This window comes from Pristiophorus japonicus, unplaced genomic scaffold (genome assembly GCF_044704955.1).
Source record: "Pristiophorus japonicus isolate sPriJap1 unplaced genomic scaffold, sPriJap1.hap1 HAP1_SCAFFOLD_679, whole genome shotgun sequence".
In the NCBI taxonomy this organism is placed as follows: domain Eukaryota; kingdom Metazoa; phylum Chordata; class Chondrichthyes; family Pristiophoridae; genus Pristiophorus; species Pristiophorus japonicus.
This window is the reverse complement of record NW_027254592.1, coordinates 2,868-27,881: the sequence shown is the minus strand read 5'-3', so window position 1 is coordinate 27,881 and position 25,014 is coordinate 2,868. Positions and strand designations below refer to the sequence as shown.

At 48.0% G+C, this 25,014-nt stretch overlaps 1 protein-coding gene across 2 annotated transcripts in view; it reads right to left on the bottom strand.

Moving 5' to 3' along the window:
* heatr5b (HEAT repeat containing 5B) overlaps positions 1 to 24,567 on the bottom strand; it is a 162,877-nt gene extending 138,310 nt beyond the window's left edge. For both annotated transcript variants that reach the window (XM_070874109.1, XM_070874110.1), the window contains exons 1-7: positions 24,349 to 24,567; positions 22,104 to 22,315; positions 18,486 to 18,594; positions 15,549 to 15,698; positions 14,539 to 14,710; positions 11,803 to 11,960; positions 9,065 to 9,314 (exon numbers count right to left, since the gene is read on the bottom strand). In XM_070874109.1, the coding sequence (XP_070730210.1) occupies positions 9,065 to 9,314; positions 11,803 to 11,960; positions 14,539 to 14,710; positions 15,549 to 15,698; positions 18,486 to 18,594; positions 22,104 to 22,315; positions 24,349 to 24,474 (1,177 nt within the window). In that variant the 5' untranslated portion in view covers positions 24,475 to 24,567. The remainder of the gene's footprint in view (positions 1 to 9,064; positions 9,315 to 11,802; positions 11,961 to 14,538; positions 14,711 to 15,548; positions 15,699 to 18,485; positions 18,595 to 22,103; positions 22,316 to 24,348) is intronic.
* Positions 24,568 to 25,014: the final 447 nt, after the last annotated feature.

The window sequence follows — 25,014 nt, the reverse complement described above, 5'->3', positions numbered from 1 at the left end:
GACTTCATCTAACTCCCTTTTGAATATATTTAGTGAATTGGCCTCAACTACTTTCTGTGGTAGAGAATTCCACAGGTTCACCACTCTCTGGGTGAAGAAGTTTCTCCTCATCTCGGTCCTAAATGGCTTACCCCTTATCCTCAGACTGTGACCCCTGGTTCTGGACCTCCCCAACATTGGGAACATTCTTTCTGCATCTAACCTGTCTAAACCCGTCAGAATTTTAAACGTTTCTATGAGGTCCCCTCTCATTCTTCTGAACTCCAGTGAATACAAGCCCAATTGATCCAATCTTTCTTGATAGGTCAGTCCCGCCATCCCGGGAATCAGTCTGGTGAACCTTCGCTGCACTCCCTCAATAGCAAGAATGTCCTTCCTCAAGTTAGGAGACCAAAACTGTACACAATACTCCAGGTGTGGCCTCACCAAGGCCCTGTACAACTGTAGCAACACCTCCCTGCCCCTGTATTCAAATCCCCTCGCTATGAAGGCCAACATGCCATTTGCTTTCTTAACCGCCTGCTGTACCTGCATGCCAACCTTCAATGACTGATGTACCATGACACCCAGGTCTCGTTGCACCTTCCCTTTTCCTAATCTGTCACCATTCAGATAATAGTCTGTCTCTCTGTTTTTACCACCAAAGTGGATAACCTCACATTTATCCACATTATACTTCATCTGCCATGCATTTGCCCACTCACCTAACCTATCCAAGTCACTCTGCAGCCTAATAGCATCCTCCTCGCAGCTCACACTGCCACCCAACTTAGTATCATCCGCAAATTTGGAGATACTGCATTTAATCCCCTCGTCTAAATCATTAATGTACAATGTAAACAGCTGGGGCCCCAGCACAGAACCTTGCGGCACTCCACTAGTCACTGCCTGCCATTCTGAAAAGTACCCGTTTACTCCTACTCTTTGCTTCCTGTCTGACAACCAGTTCTCAATCCACGTCAGCACACTACCCCCAATCCCATGTGCTTTAACTTTGCACATTAATCTCTTGTGTGGGACCTTGTCGAAAGCCTTCTGAAAGTCCAAATATACCACATCAACTGGTTCTCCTTTGTCCACTTTACTGGAAACATCCTCAAAAAATTCCAGAAGATTTGTCAAGCATGATTTCCCTTTCACAAATCCATGCTGACTTCGACCTATCATGTCACCATTTTCCAGATGCACTGCTATGACATCCTTAATAATTGATTCCATCATTTTACCCACTACTGAGGTCAGGCTGACCGGTCTATAATTCCCTGTTTTCTCTCTCCCTCCTTTTTTAAAAAGTGGGGTTACATTGGCTACCCTCCACTCCATAGGAACTGATCCAGAGTCAATGGAATGTTGGAAAATGACTGTCAATGCATCCGCTATTTCCAAGGCCACCTCCTTAAGTACTCTAGGATGCAGGCCATCAGGCCCTGGGGATTTATCGGCCTTCAATCCCATCAATTTCCCCAACACAATTTCCCGACTAATAAAGATTTCCCTCAGTTCCTCTTCCTTACTAGACCCTCTGACCCCTTTTATATCCGGAAGGTTGTTTGTATCCTCCTTAGTGAATACCGAACCAAAGTACTTGTTCAATTGATCCGCCATTTCTTTGTTCCCCGTTATGACTTCCCCTGATTCTGACTGCAGGGGACCTACGTTTGTCTTCACCAACCTTTTTCTCTTTACATACCTATAGAAACTTTTGCAATCCGCCTTAATGTTCCCTGCAAGCTTCTTCTCGTACTCCATTTTCCCTGTCCTAATCAAACCCTTTGTCCTCCTCTGCTGAGTTCTAAATTTCTCCCAGTCCCCAGGTTCGCTGCTATTTCTGGCCAATTTGTATGCCACTTCCTTGGCTTTAATACTATCCCTGATTTCCCTAGATAGCCACGGTTGAGCCACCTTCCCCTTTTTATTTTTACGCCAGACAGGAATGTACAATTGTTGTACTTCATCCATGCGGTCTCTAAATGTCTGCCATTGCCCATCCACAGTCAACCCCCTAAGTATCATTCGCCAATCTATCCTAGCCAATTCACGCCTCATACCTTCAAAGTTACCCTTCTTTAAGTTCTGGACCATGGTCTCTGAAATTACTGTTTCATTCTCCATCCTAATGCAGAATTCCACCATATTATGGTCACTCTTCCCCAAGGGGCCTCGCACAATGAGATTGCTAATTAATCCTCTCTCATTACACAACACCCAGTCTAAGATGGCCTCCCCCCTAGTTGGTTCCTCAACATATTGGTCTAGAAAACCATCCCTTATGCACTCCAGGAAATCCTCCTCCACCGTATTGCTTCCAGTTTGGCTAGCCCAATCTATGTGCATATTAAAGTCACCCATTATAACTGCTACACCTTTATTGCATGCACCCCTAATTTCCTGTTTGATGCCCTCCCCAACATCCCTACTACTGTTTGGAGGTCTGTACACAACTCCTACTAACGTTTTTTGCCCTTTGGTGTTCTGCAGCTCTACCCATATAGATTCCACATCATCCAAGCTAATGTCTTTCCTAACTATTGCATTAATCTCCTCTTTAACCAGCAATGCTACCCCACCTCCTTTTCCTTTTATTCTATCCTTCCTGAATGTTGAATACCCCTGAATGTTGAGTTCCCAGCCCTGATCATCCTGGAGCCACGTCTCCGTAATCCCAATCACATCATATTTGTTAACATCTATTTGCACAATTAATTCATCCACCTTATTGCGGATACTCCTTGCATTAAGACACAAAGCCTTCAGGCTTGTTTTATTAACACCCTTTGTCCTTTTAGAATTTTGCTGTACAGTGGCCCTTTTTGTTCTTTGCCTTGGGTTTCTCTGCCCTACACTTTTCCTCATCTCCTTTCTGTCTTTTGCTTTTGGCTCCTTTTTGTTTCCCTCTGTCTCCCTGCATTGGTTCCCATCCCCCTGCCATATTAGTTTAAATCCTCCCCAACAGCACTAGCAAACACTCCCCCTAGGACATTGGTTCCAGTCCTGCCCAGGTGCAGACCGTCCGGTTTGTACTGGTCCCACCTCCCCCAGAACCGGTCCCAATGCCCCAGGAATTTGAATCCCTCCCTGCTGCACCACTGCTCAAGCCACGTATTCATCTGCGCTATCCTGCGATTCCTACTCTGACTATCACGTGGCACTGGTAGCAATCCCGAGATTACTACTTTTGAGGTCCTACTTTTTAATTTAGCTCCTAGCTCCTTAAATTCGTTTCGTAGGACCTCATCCCTTTTTTTGCCTATGTCGTTGGTACCAATGTGCACCACGACAACTGGCTGTTCTCCCTCCCATTTCAGAATGTCCTGCACCCGCTCCGAGACATCCTTGACCCTTGCACCAGGGAGGCAACATACCATCCTGGAGTCTCGGTTGCGGCCGCAGAAACGCCTATCTATTCCCCTCACAATTGAATCCCCTATCACTATCGCTCTCCCACTCTTTTTCTTGCCCTCCTGTGCAGCAGAGCCAGCCACGGTGCCATGAACTTGGCTGCTGCTGCCCTCCCCTGATGAGTCATTCCCCTCAACAGTACCCAAAGCGGTGTATCTGTTTTGCAGGGGGATGACCGCAGGGGACCCCTGCACTACCTTCCTTGCTCTACTCTTCCTGTTGGTCTTCCATTCCCTATCTGGCTGTGGACCCTTTCCCTGCGGTAAGACCAACTCACTACACGTGATACTCACGTCATTCTCAGCATCGTGGATGCTCCAGAGTGAATCCACCCTCAGCTCCAATTCCGCAACGCGGACCGTCAGGAGCTGGAGGCGGATACACTTCTCACACACGTAGTCGTCAGGGACACCGGAAGCGTCCCTGAGTTCCCACATGGTACAGGAGGAGCATAACACCCGACCGAGCTCTCCTGCCATGACTTAACCCTTAGATACACTTAAACTGGTAATAACAATGTTAAAAGTTACTGACCAATATAAGAAGAAAAAGAAAAACTACTCACCAATCACCAGCCAATCACTTACCCCCTAGGCTGTGACGTCACCTTTGTTTTTTTGCCTTCTCCCTGTAGCTGCACCGGTACGCCTCTCGCCGACCCTGGACTCGCGCTGCTCCGAGCTCCCGCCTCCTCGACTGACTGCTCGAACTGCTCGACTCCCGCTGGCCTTTATAGGCCTCTCGCCGACCCCGGACTCGCGCTGCTCCGAGCTCCCGCCTCCTCGACTGACTGCTCGACTCCCGCTGGCCTTTATAGGCCTCTCGCCGACCCCGGACTCGCGCTGCTCCGAGCTCCCGCCTCCTCGACTGACTGCTCGACTCCCGCTGGCCTTTATAGGCCTCTCGCCGACCCTGGACTCGCGCTGCTCCGAGCTCCCGCCTCCTCGACTGACTGCTCGACTCCCGCTGGCCTTTATAGGCCTCTCGCCGACCCCGGACTCGCGCTGCTCCGAGCTCCCGCCTCCTCGACTGACTGCTCGACTCCCGCTGGCCTTTATAGGCCTCTCGCCGACCCCGGACTCGCGCTGCTCCGAGCTCCCGCCTCCTGGACACAGACTGGAACACAGACACAGACTGGAACACAGACACAGACTGGAACACAGACACAGACACAAGCAGCCTGCTTCCTCTACAGTGAAGAAATGGAATAGTGAAGGAAACTACCAGAACTCATCAGGAACTGACCGAGCACGAGGCCCAACAAAATTGACAACCGCTCTACAATCTACTTCTGAATGACCCAACGGGGGAGAAATTACCAAAAGGGACTAACTAAAACTATTCCTCACCAAAGAAAGTGGGTACTTACCCCATACATCCAAAATGCAACTTAGCACATCAATGGACGCACCCCAACTGAAGACTACGCAGTCCGAAGTCCTCTCCTCCGTCCGGGGTACGGCTCGCCTAGAAGGCCAAGTGCAGCGAACCCCGAAACCATGATTCACCGGCAACTGTCGAAAGGGATTGGTGAGCATAGCCCCTGAACCCCCAGAGCTATAACTTAGTTAGGGGAATTGGGAGGGGGGAGGCTGGGATAACTTGTGTAAATATATCTGCATTCTCCTCTTTACCCCATTTAGAGTTTAAGCTGTATTCTTTTCCCCACAGGCTGTAATTTGACATTTTATTCAATGTGTTGTACCCCTCAGTGTGTATTGGTCTGTGTGTGTTATTAAAGGTGTGCCTTTTACTTCTTTTTAAACACAATAAAGCCATACCTGCTTCCTACCCTGAAACCGATTGTCTGCCCAAGTCTGTCACAGTCCCTTCATAATTCCAGTGTCTGGAACGAAGGGTGTGGGAGCGATTCGGAACTGCTCATATAAGGTCAGAAGGGAAAGCTGACCCCCTGAAAACCACCCCTTACACTCCATAGCCTCAATATCTTAACCTGTAGTGTGGAGCCCAATACTGCAGTACTTTGATAAATAAATATCACTTATAGATAAATATCACTTCTGCAAAGGTTTTGTTAGGAACATAGGAACAGGAGGAGGCCATTCAGCCCCTCAAGCCTGTTCTGCCAGTCAATTAGATCATGTATGATTTACTACCGTGGCTCCATATCCCTTAATGCCCTTGGCTAGCACGGTGAGTCTGTCGAATTCACTTCCAGGGCTGGTGGTTCCCTGGGTCACTGAATCCACAATTCCAGCTTGGATACTGACTTTTTCACTATCCTTCGACTATCTAATCAAAATAATCAAACTGTTCCCCAACAGTCTCCCATCTGCCCGGCCCTCCAAAAAAACCTGTCTAATCATTATACAGGGAATAAACAACTCGCTTTGCAGCTACAATAACATCTGCCAACCACCTCATTATATGCACATAAGCCAGACTTAGTGGGCAAGGTATGTCGCTTGGCTACTAAAAATCTCACTGAAATTTTTCTCTGAAACAAACTGCTCAGCAGGCAGAAAGCAAAGCACTGTGGATGCTGGAAATCTGCAGGGCCAGGCCTCGATTCACACAGCCAGTGAGTGAGGGCCTCGATTCACACAGCCAGTGAGTGAGGGCCTCGATTCACACAGCCAGTGAGTGAGGGCCTCGATTCACACAGCCAGTGAGTGAGGGCCTCGATTCACACAGCCAGTGAGTGAGGGCCTCGATTCACACAGCCAGTGAGTGAGGGCCTCGATTCACACAGCCAGTGAGTGAGGGCCCACATTGGGAGCACAATCTTGTCAAATTCAAACCACTGATCTGTATATTCAAGTATAAATACAGAGCATAATGAAGGGATTTGAAAACATTATACGATTTGGGATACTTTCAGTGAGGTTGTGAAAACAGTGAGACTCAGCCAAAGGGCATACCACTCCAGGGAGCAGCGCGAGCTGGTGCAGGAGAGCGACGGCTGTGAAGAGGGTAACTTGATTGGACATCACCAAGGTCCAGGTCGCTGACTGGAGCGTGGGCAGGTACAGTAGGAGCGGCGAGGTCAAGGCGAAGGAGCGGCGAGAGATCGTGGAGGGATGTGATCGGGGCCCAGGGGAGGCGTGAGATTGGGGCCCAGGAGAGGCGAGGGCCCAGGGGCAGCACGGGCCCAGGGGCAGCACGGGCCCAGCCCACACTGTGCGATATGTGAGCGCACTAGGTCCGTGCAGCAGAGCTGGTCTCCAGTCTTCCTGGTTAACCCTTGCCATTGGACCAAGACCTTGCTCTGTCAAGCCCGTGTGGTGGCTGGTGAGCAACGGCCACCCCATGTTAAAAAAATCCACGCACAGGCATCTTCCACCCTTCAGGATGTAGTTCGGGATCCGGAATATTAGGTCCTTCATTGAAACACCTGTGAACCCATCCCTCTTTGGCGTGGAAGCAAGTCATCCTCGCTTCGAGGGACCGCCTATGATGATGATATATGCACAGAAATATTCAACAACTCTCAAAAAAGTCAAGGGCAACCATCCCACCCCCCTCCCCATTGCCTTCTCTCCCGCCCCCCCAACCGTTACACAATATTGCTGAACAACCAAGATACAGCAACCCTGCTAGCACAGAGCCCCAGGCCCACCCACACCCCTCTACTCAACACTCTGGGCCAGCTGAGGAAATAGACACAGTCAGAGTGAGAGATAAGCATACAGAAGGCACAGGGAGAGAGAGTGAGGGAAACATCTGGGGACAGAGAGTGAGTGAGGGAAACAGCTGGAGATGGAGAGTGTGAGGAAAACAGCTGGAGACGGAGAGAGTGTGAGGGAAACAGTTGGAGGAGAGAGAGAGTGAGGGAAACAGCTGGAGACGGAGAGAGTGTGAGGAAAACAGCTGGAGACGGAGAGAGAGTGAGGAAAACAGCTGGAGACGGAGAGAGTGTGAGGAAAACAGCTGGAGACGGAGCGAGAGTGAGGGAAACAGCTGGAGATGGAGAGAGTGTGAGGAAAACAGCTGGAGACGGAGCGAGAGTGAGGGAAACAGCTGGAGACGGAGAGTGTGAGGAAAACAGCTGGAGACGGAGCGAGAGTGAGGGAAACAGCTGGAGATGGAGAGAGAGTGAGGGAAACAGCTGGAGATGGAGAGAGAGTGAGGGAAACAGCTGGAGATGGAGAGAGAGTGAGGGAAACAGCTGGAGATGGAGAGAGAGTGAGGGAAACAGCTGGAGACGGAGCGAGAGTGAGGGAAACAGCTGGAGATGGAGAGAGAGTGAGGGAAACAGCTGGAGATGGAGAGAGAGTGAGGGAAACAGCTGGAGATGGAGAGAGAGTGAGGGAAACAGCTGGAGATGGAGAGAGAGTGAGGGAAACAGCTGGAGATGGAGAGAGAGTGAGGGAAACAGCTGGAGATGGAGAGAGAGTGAGGGAAACAGCTGGAGATGGAGAGAGAGTGAGGGAAACAGCTGGAGATGGAGAGAGTGTGAGGGAAACAGCTGGAGACAAGAGCTGACAAGTGTGCGAGAGGCCCCAGAAAGGAGAAAAAGTGAGACCCAAGGAGTAATAAACGAACAAAATGACAAAGACAGACAGAAAGTGTTAAGAGTATGGGACAGAGAAACAGCTACAAAAGAGATACACAATTTTTTGTAACGTTTTTGACGAGCATTGGGATAGAAGATCAATTATAGTATTGAAGAAAATTCACTTACTGCGAAAGAAAACGATGCCAGAACAGCTCTAGTTATCCAGCTGGACATTACTACACTAACCTTGTTGCAAATTGCCAGGGATGGGAAAATAAGCAGCACAGCTGATGGCAAATAGGCTGCTGCTGGAGTCTGGCTGAGATCTGAACCACAGGACTCACAGGGTCCATTAAAGACCAGCAAACCATTTAAGATCACTGAGATGCCAAAATAAATCTTCTCGGGTCCCTCACCCATCCTGTCTCGGGCGGGACTGTGGAGGTAGCAGAGTGAGTATTAAAAGGAATAATTTAGCGGAAAGAGTCATAGGCAGTCCCTCAGAATCTAGGGAGACTTGCTTCCACTCTTAAAGTGAGTTCTTAGGTGACTGAACGAGAACCACAGTCCCGGTCACAGGTGGGACAGATAGTTATTGAGGGTAAGGGAGGGTGGGACTGGTTTGCCGCACGCTCCGCTTGATTTCTGCATGCTCTCGGTGATGAGACTCGAGGTGCTCAGCGCCCTCCCGGATGCACTTCCTCCACTTAGGGCGGTCTTTGGCCAGGGACTCCCAGGTGTCAGTGGGGATGTTGCACTTTACCAGGGAGGCTTTGAGGGTGTCCTTGTAACGTTTCCTCTGCCCACCTTTGGCTCGATTGCCATGAAGGAGTTCCGAGTAGAGTGCTTGCTTTGGGAGTCTCGTGTCTGGCATGCGGACAATGTGGCCCACCCAGCGGAGCTGATCATGTGTGTTCAGTGCTTCAATGCTGGGGATGTTGGGCCTGGTCGAGGACGCTAACGTTGGTGCGCCTGTCCTCCCAGGAGATTTGCAGGATCTTGCGGAGACATCGTTGGTGATATATCTCGAGCTACAGGGGGGAGCGGTTCTAAATCAATAGCTTTTTCAAAGAGCCGGCACAGGCACGATAGGCCAAATGACTCTTTCTGTGCTGTGTGATTCTATGATTGAGGCAAATTTTACATTTCATAAGACAGGGATGTATCGCTAAATCCAATATGTAACCATCAAAGCTTTCCTCTTACCCACTGTCTTCATCTGTTTGGCTATAGCCTGGCAGATCTCCTTTGCGGCTGCAATCTGAGCCTTCTCTCCGAGGAGGCAGCCCACGGTCGCCCGAAGGATGAAGGAGACGCAGCGCCGCGAGTACACCGCTTCCACGTGGCTTTGGGTGGCCCGGGGGTGGGAGACGAGCTCCAGCACGTGGGTGAGGAAGGTGGCAAAGTTACGCTCCAGCCACTGCCCCCCGAGTGTGGTGACAAAAACAACATACGCCTGCAACACAGAGAATGAGCACACAAAAAAAACGGGTCGCTTTAGACAAAGGATTGCAACGGTTATCATTCCCATACTGTCCCCGCCCATCTCGAGGAAATGGCGAGAACCGTGTATCATTGCCACTGAATTCCACAAGAAAGCTGTGGCTTATGACACGTAAAGCGCTCCGGCTATTTTGGGCAGCACGAATCCAACTAATGGTTATTGGAGTACATGGCCAGAGACAAGACATGGGAGTTGGAAGCTTCGTCCTGAAATATTAATAATCTGCCTTTTTAGCACGTTCTCCTTCACAGTGTACATGTCACACGGCCAGAATTGTTGCAACATGGGAAATTACAACAAATAATACAAATGCAATTATACAGGGCCCTGGTGAGACCGCACCTGGAGTACTGTGTACAGTTTTGATCTCCTTACCTAAGGAAGGATATACTTGCCATTGAGGGAGTGCAACGAAGGTTCACCAGACTGATTCCTGGGATGGGGGGATTGTCCTGAGGTGAGATTGAGTCGACTCAGCCAAGGATGAGGTGCGATCTCATTGAAACATACAACATTCTTACAGGGCTAGACAGGGTAGATGCAGGGAGGATTTTTCCCCTGACTGGGGAGTCTAGAACCAGGGGTCACAGTCTCAGAATAAGGGGTCGACCATTTAGGACTGAGATGGGGAGAAGCCTCTTCACTCAGAGGGTGATGAATCTTTGGAATTCTCTACCCCAGAGGGCTGTGGAGGCTCAGTCTTTGAGTATATTCAAGACAGAGATCGATAGATTTTTGGATATTAAGGGAATCAAGGGATATGGGGACAGTGCAGGAAAGTGGAGTTGAGGTAGAAGATCAGCCATGATCTCATTGCATGGCGGAGCAGGTTCAAGGGGCCGAATGGCCTACTCCTGTTCCTAAGTCTTATGTTATTTGCCATTTAGAAGCGCGGTTACAATTAGGTTCAGGCTGTGAGGGGAGGCTGATAGAATCATAGAATGATACAGCACAGAATGAGGCCATTCGGCCTATTGTGCCTGTGCCAGCTCTTTGAAAGAGTTATGCGATTAGTCCCACTCCCCATAGCCCTGCAAAGTTTCCCCCTTCAAGTATTTATCCAATTTACTTTGGAAAGTTACTACTGAATCTGCTTCCACCATCTTTTCAGGCAGTGTATTCCAGATCACAACTTGCTGCATAAATTCTTTTTGATCTTTTCTTGTTAAAGCAGGGTGTTTAATTAAAAGAATTTCAATAGTCAATATTATGCGTGGATACAAGTTTTCGTACTGAATTGATTAGCTCTATAACAAAGACTTGGAACACTTGCTCTCTCACCAATTACCGACCACTTCTAACAGCAGGCAAATCACGCTAACACCAATGCCCCACTAGAAGTGCTGGGGACTGTAATAATTTGGCCACAACTTATAAACCCCAGTGGTAATAAAGGTGTTGGAACAGGCCAGTATGCTGCCCCCCTTCCCGGGTCTCGTGGCACTGGGAAGTTAAGTTAATTGTACCACAGCCCGCAGTCCTGACTGTGCCCACGAGGAGACAGGTGGTGGAGAAACCCATTAACAACGAAAAGGTCGAGTTTGAAGGAGCGGCAGCAATGGTGGAGTGGGGCTGAAAGGTTGGCCACTGGGGAGCGAGGAGCGCTTTCCATTTCTGATTTCAGTCAGTCAGTCACTTTGGGCAGAGGTCAGAGGCCTGTGCAGAAGCTGAAGAGAAGACAGAGTGGACTTTACAACAGTGCATTTTCCAAACTGGGGAGATGGTTGGGGTGGGCGGAGGGAACAGAGGGCAAGGGTGGGGCAACAGGACTAAAGGACATGTACAATATTCTCGAGCATGATTAGAGGCTGCAAAAAAAAAAAAACTGGCGGAGAGGGGAGGTGGTCCAGACGGAAACCATGTCCGTTAAGACGCAAAACAAAAGCAAAATAGTGCAGATGCTGGAAATCTGAAATTAAAACAGGAAGTCAGAGTTGGGTCTCTGAGCCGACTAAGTACACTCCTCTGATCCCACTCCAGGGACTTGAGCACATAAGCCAGGCTGACACTCTAGGGCAGTGCTGAGGGAACGTTGCACTGTTGGAGGTGCCGTCTTTCGGATGAGACGTTAAACCGAGGTCAAGTGGATGTAAAAGTTCCCACGGCACTATTTCGAAGAGGAGCAGGGGAGTTATCCCCGGTGTCCTGGCCAATATTTATCCCTCAATCTGCATCACTAAAACAGATGATCTGATCATGATCACATTGCTGTTTGTGGGAGCTTGCTGTGCGCAACTTGGCTGCCCGCTTCCTACATTACAACAGTGACTACACCCCAAAAGTACTTCATTGGCTGTAAAGCGCTTTTAGATGGCCGGTGGTCGTGAAAGGCGCTACATAAATGCAAGTCTTTACTTTGCTTTCTCGTTTTAAAACTCGTCCCGGCAGCAGGAGGCAAATGCTGCGGCTGTGTTCGGCTCTGCCAACACAAGGTACTCACCTGCGTGACGCCGACTCGCACCTCGCGGCTGACGGACCCTCCTCCTTTCAGTATCTCTCCGCCGCTCCGCAGGAATCCCGAACCCCCGCGCAGGAATCCTGTTGCCATCAGCTCCAACACCTCCTCCAGGGTGGCACGCTTCACATTCTGCCGCATCACTGCATCAATTAAAATATATATAATATAACCATCGGGAAAGGCTGAACCAGGCTGGGTCTCCTTTCTTGAGAAAGGAGGAGGCTGAGGGGTGACCTGACAAAGGTTTTTAAAATAATGAAAGGGTTTGATAAGGTAGACGTAGAGAAGGTGTTTCCACTTGAGGGGGAGATCCAAACTGGGAGCCATAAATATAAGACAGTCACTAATAAATCCAATGGGGAATTCAGGAGAAACCTCTTTACCCAGAGAGTGGTGAGAATGTGGAACTCGCTGCCACAGGGAGTGGTTGAAGTAAATAGTATAGGCAGTCCCTTGAAATCGAGGAAGACTTGCTTCCACTCTAAAAGCGAGTTCTCAGGTGATTGTACAGTCCAATACGGGAATTACCGTCTCTGTCACAGGTGGGACAGACAGTGGTTGAAGTCCGGGTGGGGAGTCTGGTTTGCCGCACGCTCCTTCTGCTGCCTGCGCTTGGTTTCTGCATGCTCTCGGTGACGAGACTCGAGGTGCTCAGCGCCCTCCCGGATGCTCTTGCTCCACTTTGGGTGGTCTTGGACCAGGGACTCCCAGACGTCGGTGGGGATGTTGCACTTTATCAAGAGGGCTTTGAGGGTGTCCTTGGAACGTTTCCTCTGCCCACCTGGGGCTCGCTTGCCGTGACGAAGCTCCGAGTAGAGCGCTTGCTTTGGGAGTCTCGTGTCGGGCATGCGGACAATGTGGCCTCAGCTCCATCCCACAGTATGCTACCTGCAACCATCTCAGCACAACACCGGCCCGGCACGAGAAGAGGCCATCCGTCAGCTGAAGAACAAGACATCAGGAGCAGATGGAATTCCTGCCGAGGCACTAAAGAATGGCAGAGAAGCACTACTGGCACGAATTCATGACCTCACCTCTCTTATCTGGAAGGAGGAGAGCATGCCAGGTGATCTCGTAATCGTGGGCATCTTCAACAAAGGGGACAAGTCCGACTGCGATAACTATAAGAGGAATCTCCTTGCTGTCGGCCACAGGGAAAGTCATTGCAAGAATCCTCCTCAATCGTCTTCTCCCTGTGGCTGAAGAGCTCTTCCCAGAATCGCAATGCAGATTCCATCCACTAAGGGGTACAACAGACATGATCTTCACCGCGCGACATCTACTAGAGAAATTCAGGGAGCAGCACCAACCTCTCTCCATGGCCTTCTTTGACATCACAAAGGCCTTTGACACTGTCAACCGTGAGGGATTATGGAGCGCCCTCAAAAATTTTTCACCATCCTCTGCCTGCTCCACGAAGACATGCAGGCCGTGATTCTGACCAACAGATCCACCACAGACCCAATCCACATTCAGACCGGAGTCAAGCGGGCTGCGTCATCGCACCAACCCTCTTCTCGATCTTCTTTGAATGGCTGAATGACTCTCACACTGTCTAGCATCTTGTTTCTGTGGAGACATCCTTTGCTTTGGTCCAAACTTCAATACACTCCATGCTCATCAGAAAAGCTGCTTAAACCGCTAACCCAGCATGTGTCGCCTCAGACTGCGCCATAAAGCGAGGTATTCGGAAAATACGGGCTGTCGCTCCCACACAAGCCATTCTTTTTCTTTGTCAAAATTGGAGTCAATGTCACAGGATAGCATGGGGGTGGAAGAAATCAGGCAGGGCTCCCGAGTCCCAGCATCATCCAGTGCCTGGAAAGTGCATGGACGCGACCCTCAGTTGAGGTCAGGACTGGGCTTGGCTGCAATGACCCACATAGCTGAACAGACACCAGCCAACAGACATTCACCATCTGGAGGGTTGGGGACTCGGGCGGAGCCTGACACACGTGCAACTGGGAAGGGAAGTGGAGCGGAGAGAAACAATAAAACATAGTGACATCGACTGCACTAGACCCCAGGGCTCCTTAGTGCAACTGAGTGTCTACTGTGTTGGCATGGGTCATGGGCAGGAACATTTATCTGCCAAAAGGTCCAATACTTTAAACAGTATTGTACAAGCAACACATTCAAAAGAATTTTTTTTGCATTCAATGCTTCCAGTTAATATTTGTATTTTTTATAGTGCCTTTAACATAATAAAACATCCCAAGATGCTTAAGTCTAAAAGTACTGCACACATTTCCATAATAAAAGTTCAGAGTTCAACCTCCCATTTATATTAGCTTTCCCACATTGTTATTTGTGGGAGCTTGCTGTGCGCAATTTGGCTGCCGGTTCCCACATTACAACAGCGACGACACTCCAAAAGTACTTCATTGGCTGTAAAGAGCTTTGAGATGTCTGGTGGTCACTGAAAGGCGCTATATAAATGCAAGTCTGTATTCCTCTCCTCTTATAGAATCATACAGCACAGGAGGCCTTTCGGCCCATTGTGCCTGTGTTGGCTCCTTGAAAGAGCTATCCAATTAGTCCCACTCGCCTCTTTGCACTTTCCCCAGACCCTTGCAATTTTTTCCTTTTGAAGTATTTATCCAACTCCCTTTGCAAAGTTGCTATTGAATCTGCTTTCAGGCAGTGCATGATTTAGCAGACCTTTCAGACATGTTTTAGGGTGCCGAACCAACACATGACTTTCTGGGACACACGCACCTGCTGCTTGTTTCGGTGTTAAAGCTGTTGCCATGACCGTCCCGAGTAACTTGGATACCGCAACACGGACTCCATAATTAGATCCCTCGAGGGCCTTGAAGCAAAGCGTAGCCAAGCTCTCCAGCTCCGTGGTCCACATGAACACCGATTCCTTCTGCAGTTCCAGGAGGCACTAGGATAGAAACAGACACAGGAATGCACGATGCTCTCAGGAACACGGATGGCCAGAATCAAATACCGACTGTGGCGGAGGGAGCCCTTATCTCCAACCAAGTCCCATTTTCGCCTGTGGGTTTGATTCCGATTGTCCACAGAATTATTTTGTGTACAGTTAATGGTATTGCACATCCTGTTGTATCAGCCGCAGCTTAGTGGGCAGCACTCTCGCCTTCAGTCAGAAGGTTGTGGATTTAAGTCCCACTCCAGAGACTTGTGCACATAATCCAGGCGGATACCCCCGCTGTGCCATCTTTCATTGTTATTTCCACAATTTTAAAACCAGAACAATCAGAATCCATTGCTAACTACATGTTTTAGCGCTTACCAGAAAAGATGACCAATTCTTTTTTTCAAATGCTGCACGATCGATTGCCATTAATTTACACAATGGCCAGCCTTGCTTAAATGGTAGCACTCTCACCTGTGAGTCAGAGGTCGTGAGCTCATCGCCCACTCCAGAGACTTGAGCACATAATCCAAGCTGACATTCCCAGTGCAGTCCTGAGGGAGTGCAGCACAGTCGGAGGTGGCGTCTTTCAGAGTCGTTAAACCGAGGCCTATTTAAAGATCCCACGGCACTATTTCAAAGCAGAGCAGGGAGGTCTTCCAGTGTCTTGCCCCATATTTATCCCTCAACCAACACCATTAAATACCGATTAACTGGTCATTCACCTCAGTTTGTATCACCTTGCTGTTGGCCATCACCCTTCCTCATGCAACAACAATGGACGTGAAACACTTTGGTATGTCCTGAAGATGAGATAAGGAGCAAAAAAAAACAAACTCCTTACCTTAGCTACTGCGCACCGTACAGCCATGGATCGGTCAGTCAAACCTGAACGGGCATTTTTGTAGATATCTCGATGGCAGGAGGCAGCTGCACCTCCCAAACCATTCAGTACCTTCTGCAGACTCAGCAGAATCTCGCTGCGGCCCTGTGACTGTTCAAAACAGACAGACAGACTTTAGAAAACAGAAGACCACCCGTGGCTTTGCACCCGCAGAGTCAAGACCAGGCAAAGCAGGGTTAAACGGGCAAGGGAATAGTTGCATTAGGACCGGCAGGCATAATTCAGTCCTTAAGTTAAAGTGATAGATTCTGTCCGGATATTTAGAATGGGCATTAGAAATCCCTATCGCTGCTTTTAAGATGGAGACTTCCGTTGACAATTTACATGAGCGCAAATGCAAAAATCAAGTCAAGATCATGGTTTTAGACTTTATCGGGGGTCAATTGGCACACGTTGATTCACCGGCTGGCAGCAGACTCCCAGTGGAGATTAGTCTTGCTGAGCATTTGGAGTCTAGTCTTGCTGAGCATTTGGAGTTAGTGGGCAGTACTCTCACCTCTGGGCCAGAAGGTCGTGGGTTCAAGTCCCACTCCAGAGACTTGAGCACAAAAATCAAGGCTGACACTCCAGTGCAGTACTGAGGGAGCGCTGCACTGTCGGAGGTGCCGTCTTGTCAGGTGAGACATTAAACCGAGGCCCTGTCTGCCCTCTCAGGCAATGACTACACTTCAAAAAGTACTTCATTGGCTTGGGAAGCCCTGAGGTCAGGAAAGACACTATATAAATGCAAGTCTTTCTTTTTTCTGTCTCAAAATTGGAGCCAATGTCACAGGATAACATGGGGGTGGAAGAAATCCCATCATCCAGTCACTGGAAAGTGCATGGACACGAGGTCAGAATTGGCATTCCGAGAGCGCCATCTAGGGGCCCAGCTGAGAACTACCACGCTTGTTCAAGGAGGTGGCTGGATTTCCCTAGAGTTGGGGCAAGGATGCTTTCTCAAGTTTAAACAGTTTCAAAAATAATTAACCCTTTTGCAAATCGTGGTTAAGAAAGCAGTGTTGATTCTTTTGACAGGAGCTCTGCAAATTACAACATGTTAGCACCCAGAAAACCAGCACGTCACACAATTGAGGCAAGTTTTTTTTTATAAAACTCATCGGGGTGGAAATCCGGTCGCGCCCCATTTGGGGCGGTAATCCAGGCGGAGCGGTAATTTTAGCGCCTTGTAAAGGTTTGCGCCCTCTGCCCAGAAATTGGTCAGAATCGAAGAGCCGACAGGGGCACTAAATCAGCCGTTGCACTGGGGGGGATGCTAATGAAAGTTTGGTCAGTAAATTTGGCGGGCACATTGACATGTGCCAAACTCCAATTCAGATCCCGGGAAAAGCCAAGTCTTAAAGGTGCAGCATAGTAATGCACCCATTAAAGTTTTTAAAATCACTTTTTTCTCCAGCTGAACTCTTATTTCTGTCTGCCGCTGCAAACTCGGAGGCTCACGCACCGTGCTCTGTGTAAACTGACTGTGACCTCCGAGGGAATCGCTTCCTCATCCCTTTAAGTAGCCAGACTCTACAAGCCTGGACCCACTGTTTTTCCAGATGTTCTTGGTGTCCGCTCAGTGGGTAGCACTCTCTCCCTCGAGTCAGAATATTGTGGGTTTAAGCCCCACTCCAGAGACTTGAGCACAAAATTCAGACTGACACTTCAGGGGAGTTCTCCCCAGTATCCTGGTAAATATGTATCCCTCAACCAGTACCACTAAAAACAGATTACCTGGCCATTATTGCACTGCTATTTGTGAGAGCTTGCTGTGCGCAAATTGGCAGCCACATTACAACAGTAACAACATGTCAAAAGTAGCTACAAAGAGATTTGGAACATCGCAAAAAGCACTTTTTTCTTCTTTTCAAGTGCCGAACTGAGGGAGAGCTGCATTAACAGAGGTGCCGTCTTTCAGGTGGGAAGTTAAATCAAAGCCCCGACTGCTTGTTCGAAGGGAAATAAATGATCCTATGGCACTGACAGAAGATTATGGAGTTCTCCCATTGCCTTGGCCAATATTCAACCTGTGCTGCCTATAAACTATTTGCCGCGTTTCCTGACAAAACACTTAACTGGCTGTGTTGAGTACTTTGGAATGCTTCGTCTTTCAAGAAAATCGGTGTTTCAGTTCCCCACTCAGCCCCACTCCTGTGCCTCTCTCAAAAGCAGTCCTCCCTCAGTGCCGCTCAGTCCCATGGCAGAGGGGCAAACGCAACAATCAGAGTGGGAAATATAAGAGCTACACTTTAAATAACCAGCTTACTTCTGCACGTTTCAACTGAAGAGGGCACGAGCCGTACTTCCATGACTGAAGAACCTCATCCATAGCTTGATACACTGCGTCGCTGACTTCTCCGTCAATGGGACTGAAGGATCTGTTTCAGGGCTATACTGGAATAAATCGCAGGTGGAGCTGACTGAAAGGTGCAAAAGGGGACTGGGTAATTGAGAAAGCTCAACTCTGCTTGTTTGTGACCTATAAAACCTACTCCTTGCTCATTGACGGAGTTGTAGCCTTGTTTGGCAAGCTGCAGAGAAAGACACTCTGTGGCACCTGGACTCACTGTAGACCAAGGGAACATGGGTATGATTAACTTACACCAGGTCACAGTCCATCCTCTGTAACGTGCAGTTATGTTGCCAAACTTCAAGTCCACCGAAAGGTCGCAGCCATGTCCAAAGTCAGAACAGTCATATTCTACGCTACATCGTCAGGACTTCCTATAAAAATGTGGCGAATCGACAAAATCTGCTCGCTTACGCTTCTAGTACAGCACAGACACATCTTACTTAGCAGGCGACACCTGGAGGAATGATGCAATTCAGTGTCTGCTGGGGTATACCAATCAACGGGGCTTCAGCCTGCATGAGATTTTTAAACAAGCTGCTTACCTCTGCACTTTTCAAGGCCTTTAAAAGGTTGCTGACAGTTTCGGGAAAGGAGCTGCCCAACATTCGGCCCATCTTCTCGTAAAATGCTCCGATGCAGGCCACGGCTGCCCTGTCGATGACAAAACCCATCTGCTGTTAGTTTTATTCCCTCCCGACGCGGGAGTGAAACACACTGGGACAGGAGTGGGCCATTCAGTCCCTGGGCCTGTACTGCCATTAGATCAAGGCTGATCTGTATCTTAACTCCATTTACCCACCTTGGTTTCTGTAACCTTTTGCTCAACAAAAATCCATCAATCTCAGTTATGAAATGTTCAATTGACCCCCAACATCAACAGCTTTTTTGTGGGAGAGAGTTACAGATTTCCACCATCCCGTGTGTGAAGAAGTGCTTCCTGACTTCACCTCTGAACGGCCTGGCTCTAATTTTAATGTTATGCTCCCTTGTTCTAGGCTCCCCCCACCAGAGGAAATACTTTCTATCGACCTTAATCATCTTAAACACCTCAATTAGATCACCCTTTAATCTTCTAAACTCGAGGAACAGAAGCCTAGTCTGTGCAAGCTGTCCTCTCATAAGTTAAGCCATTCAACATGGCGACTGTGAAGCCTTAAGGGAAATATGGTGGTGAAAAGGCCACTTGGTGCAAGTGGAACGTTTTTAAGGGGCGGCTGAAGAGACTGCAAAGTGAAGTACAGCACATGGAGTGAGAAGGTGTGTCGAGAACAAGATCTAAGTGGGGAACAGTGACATGGAAAGGAAGGAGGAAGCAATGGCTTAAGAAAGTAATGGGAAGAAATTGGAGGTACAGAAAGATTTTAGTCAACTGGGGATGAAGAGAGAAATATGGATAAAAAAAAAACAATGAACATCGAGGAGAAGGAGAAGTTATGCAACTGGTTTGGAACAGGTAAAGCGTTGGGAGCACAAAGCCCAGAGGGAACCAAGGGTAACCAAAGAATGTGTGGGAGGCTTGGGCTGGGTACCTCTTCGAAAAGTCATACACAGCTCTTCGGAATATGGGCGAAGAGTAAGAAAGCAGCGAGTGGAAGTCAAATCAAAGACACAGGGATCACGCTCAGAGTTAGAAACCACTCCTCTTGCTCCTACTGCAGAATGTCCCTGCACAGAAACCAGACCTTCAAGCCCGCCTCAGTGTTACTCTCCAGGGACCACCCAGGCGAATCCCACCCCTCCTGCTCACTCTCCAGCAACATTTTCTTCCTCAAGCAATAATTCGTCAGAGAATCATTTTGGGGAGAACAAAGTAAATCAAAGTATGGGCTAACAATCGGGAGGTTTGTTTAATAAATTTCCTGGCATTCCTCTCGGGAGTTATCCTCGTCTCAGCAATTTTTGTAAGCAAAATTGAAGCCCATGGGATTAAAAGGGCAGTGGCTGCGAGGATAGGGGCAGAAGGCAGAGAGTAGATGGTGAGCGGCTGTTTTTCAGACTGGAGGGAGATAGGCAGTGGTGTCCCCACCCTAGAGGTCGGTGTTGGGACCACTGCTCTTTTTGATGTATACGAATGACCTGGACTTGGGTACACAGGGCATAATTTCAAAGTTTGAAACTTGGACATGTAGGAAATAGTGATGCGGATAGTAACAGACTTCAGGAGCACATAGACAGAATGGTGAAGTGGGAAGACACGTGGCAGATGAAGTTTAATGCAGAGAAGTGTGAAGTGATTGATTTTGGTAGGAAGAATTAGGCGAGGCAATATAAAGTAAATGGTAGAATTTTAAAGGGGATACAGGAACAGAGACCCCTGGAGGAGTATGTACACAAATCTTTGAAGGCGGCAGAACAAGCTGAGAAGAACGTTAAAAAGGCATACGGGATCCTTGGCTTTATTGATAGAGGCATAGAGTATAGAAGTAAGGAAGTTATCCTAGACCTTAATAAAACACTGGTTAGGCCCATTTGGAGTACTGTGGCCAATTCTGGGAACCACACTTTAGAAATGATGTCAAGGACTTAAGAGATTTACTGGAATGGTACCTGGGATGAAAGAATTCAGTTATGTGGAGAGACTGGAGGAACTAGAGTTTTTCTCCTTAGAGCAGAGAAGGTGAAGGGGAGATTTGATAAAGGTGTTCAAAATCATGAAGGAATAAAAAAGGAGAAAGTGTTTCCAGTGCCACAAGCGTCAGTAACCAGAGGACACAGATTTAAGTTGATTGCCAAAAGAACCAGCGGTGACATGAGGGAAAAAAAATTTAGGCAGCAAGTTATGAATATCTGGAACGCGCTGCCTGAGACAGCAGTGGAAGCAGATTCAATAGTAACTTTCAAAAGGGAATTCGATAAATACCTGTAAAGGAAAAATTTGCAGGGCTATGGGGAAAGAGCGGGGGGAGTGGGACTAATTGGATTGCTCGTTCAAAGAGCCGGCACAGGCACGATGGGCCGAATGGCCTCCTTCTGTGCTGTATCATTCTACGATTCAGTGATTTACACATCAGAAAGCATTTGACAACCCCTAGCAAAGCTGAAAGCTCACAGGCTCAGTGGGCAGCACTCTTGCCAGTCAGAAGGTCATGGGGGTCAAGCCCCATTCCAGAGACTTGAGCACGTCATCTAGGCTGACACTCCTACACGATACCGAGGAAGTGCTGCACTGTCAGAGGCGCTGCCTTTCTGATGAGAGGCCAGTCGGGCCCCCCCCCCCGCCTGCCCCCCCGCCCCCCCCTCCGTCTCTGTTCAATTATTGTGCTCTGATCCAACCTGCGCTTGAAGGGGGGGAAATTCAAAACTAATCTGTGAAAACAATATTTCAGTGAGCGAGTGGTCAATCTATGGAACAGTGAGATGACAGAAGCAGTTAGTATTGGTTCATTCAAATGCAAATTACATGGGTAACATTTTGGGACGCAGCATGGGAGTAATTTGAGATGTGTCATGTGATCCATGCTCGGGAGGAAGAGGTGACTTTGGACCTCTGGTTCCCAAAGCTCTCCACCCTGGGATTTTCCTCGCCTCGTGTCTGGGTCTGTGCTAGACTCATTGGTAGAGTTTGATTGCTGTGATTGGTCAACAATCCATTATCGTTTGATTATGCAGCTACCAGGATGGTAGAAGGGGAACTAAAAGGACCTTGGGTCTTTTTTCGTTAGCAATTCCTATGTTCCTAAAATCAATTATTTGCCAATTTTTCATTAAAAGAAGAATCTCACACTCACACGGTTAATGGAATGTGTCACTGATGGAGACATTTCTTTTATTCATTCTCAGGATGTGGCCATCATTACTAACTTTCAAATGGGAATTAGATATATTCTTGAAAAGAAAAGATTTGCAGGGCTATGGGGAAAAAGCAGGGAAGAGGGCTAAATGCTGGAAAAGCTGGAGGACCAGCCTTAATCATATTGAAGGCAGTGCAGATTCGAAGGGCTGAATGGCCTACTACTGCTCCTATTTTCTATGATAGCTCTTTCAAAGAGCCGGCACAGGCACGACGGGCTGAACGGCCTCCTGCTGAGCTGTAGGATTCCATGATTCGTGCAATCTGCCCTGCCAGCTCTTGTACTGACTGTTTACACCATTTAAACTAGTCAGGCCGGGTACACCCAGAAGTACTTTTCTCCTCAAATGTTTCCATAGCTCGCACTTACAATTTGGTGGGCAGGTAGGCAGATGTGTCATCCTTACTCTTGACGATGTCATTACATTTGTCCAACGTTTGGAAGACAGTGAAGGTATCCCCGATGCTGTAGAGGGTAGCGAGATTCTTGGCCAGAAGCTTGCGTGTGGGAGGGCCTGGTGAACTGCTGATCAGGTCAGTCAGTTGCTCGACCAATTTCTTTTGCTTTTCTTTCACATCCACCTTAAGTCACCAAGCAGCGATTGGGAAAGAAAAAGAGAAATCAGTTGAGAATGATCCTCAGACAGCACTCCTCGATCTAATCTTACTTGCTGACCTGTTCAGTGGTCTATGCAGCTGCACTGCTTCATTTTACAAATGCCTGCCACTTGCCATCCTAGCACAGTCACCTGTGGAGTTGCCCAAGGATTTACCCTGATTCCCTGCACTCTGCCCTTTGGTGAAATGATGGGGTCAGCTTCCATATACATGCTCGACATCCAACTCAACCTCTCCAGAGCCATGGCCACCTGTGCACTGTCAGATCGACTGCCCGACATGAAGCCATAGATGAGTCACAATTCCCTCCCGTGGAACACCAAGAGGCTGACGCCATCACTTTTGGCTCCTGCCATCAACTTGGCTCCCTTGCTACCGACTCCATCCCCTCCCCGGGTGAAGCAGACCATACGAAACCTGGGAGTCCTGTTTGACTTGCAGCAGAGTTTCAAACCTCTTGTCCCATCCATCGAGATTGCTGATTTCCACCTGAGCAGTATTGCCCATCTCCACTCCTACCCTAGCCCCTCTGCTGCTCAAACCTCGATCCACAGTTTTGTCACCGCTAGACCCTTATTATTCCAATGTTATTCGCGCCAGCCCTCCAATTCGCCATCCTTCATAAACTCCAACCTGCCCAAAACTCAGCCACCTGTGTCTGGTCCACTCATCCATCACCCCTGCCCTCTCTGACCGACCCTCCTCACGTCTCCCAACATTTTAAATCCCCACCTTCCACTCTGGCAAAGCCCTCACCCCACCCTCCACCCTTGCACTCCCCGCCCCCACAATCCTTTGGTCCTCTGACGACGGTGAAGCGAATGGGAGAATCCCAATTTTTCTCCAGGATTACGACTTGTTAATGAAATAGTACGTTTCATAGGTGGACATTGCCACAGTTTCATTAATGTTTTAGTAATTATGAAACGGAGCAAACACTCTCCATTGAGAGAGAAAGTTTGGGTCCACAATGTTAGAATGCTGTTGAATAACTTTGATTTCTTGCATACATCTTGTTGCAAATAAAAATGATTAAAATCTCATTTTATGTATTTTACAAGGGTGTTCATTAACGGATGAAAAAATGATTAGTAAGGGGGAAAAAATCCATAAATTCTAACACCACAAACATTTCATTTTCCTGGCACTTAACTTTATATTTTCCTCACAATCTTACAATTCTGTATTCCCTTTAAAGTAATAGAAAGACAAGTTAAGGTGACACATTTATGAGGGTAATCTGCATTTAAAAATTAAATCAATTCTTTAACTTAAAAAAACTGAAAGCTGGACGGGCTAACCATTTACAATTCATGTTCGTGCTTCCCCAATCAATTAATATATTACAGCTGCATCTCTAGTTCCAACTGCTCCTTAGCTTGTTCTTTTTGGAACTAGTTTCACAAATCCAGAATGTTTAGGCCACAGCTAGAGTACTGCGCGCAGTTCTGGTCACCGCATTACAGGAAGGATGTGATTGCACTGGAGAGGGTACAGAGGAGATTTACGAGGATATTGCCTGGACTGGAGAATCTTAGCTATGAAGAAAGATTGGATATGCTGGGTTTGTTTTCTTTGGAATAGAGGAGGCTGAGAGGAGACCTTACTGAGGTGTATAAAATTATGAGGGGCTTAGATAGAGTGGATAGGACGGACCTATTCCCCTTAGCAGAGGGGCCAACAACCAGGGGACATAGATTTAAAATAATTGGTAGGAGGTTTAGAGGGGATTTGAGGGGAACTTTTTTCGCCCAGAGGGTGGTGGGGGTCTGGAACTCACTGCCTGAAAGGGTGGGAGAGGCAGAAACCCTTACCACATTTAAAAAATACTTGGATGTGCACCTGAAGTGCTGTAACCTATAGGGCTACGGACCAAGAGCTGGAAAGTGGGAATAGGCTGGATAGCTCTTTGTCGGCCGGCGTGGACACGATGGGTTGAAATGGCCTCCTTCCGTGCAGTAAATTTCTATGATTCTATGAGCTGGGCTTTTACGTACCTTATTAGCAGCCACAAGCACTTTGTTTAGGAAACGCAGCCATTCAAAGATAAACACAGGCCTCTTTGCCTCAGTTATTTGTGCCAGGGCTTCCTCATTTAACAATAAGCTGTGGGCCAGCTCCATCCCAGTAAATAATTCCGGCACGAGCCCACAAACACGCAGCAACAGTCAGACCGAGTATTCGGCCTCCAATAATGATTCCAGGGTAAGAATTCAATCCTGTTGTAAAACAAAAAATTCCAATTTATTTAGATCATCACTGTACAGGTGACAAATTACACAGACTATCCAGAAAGAACACGTTAAAAATTAAGCATGCAATTGCAAAGAATTGCAAAGAAAGTCTAAAAGCCTATTAGTCATGTTTATTTGTCTGATCATAGCTGCCAGGTTAATAAGGCCATAAAAACGCAAACAAAACACTGGGATTCACTTCTAGAGGGATTGAATTGAAAAGCAGTTAACCTTGTATCGAATCTTGGTTAGTGCTGTGAACAGTTCTGGTCTCCATAGTACAAAAAAGATATTGAGGCACTAGAAAAGGTGCAAATACAATTAACAAGGATGAGACCAGAACTGAGAGGTTACATCTATTGGGAATGACTGAACAGGCTGGGTCTCTTTGCTCTAGAAAAGACTGAGGGGTGACTAAATGGAGGTTTT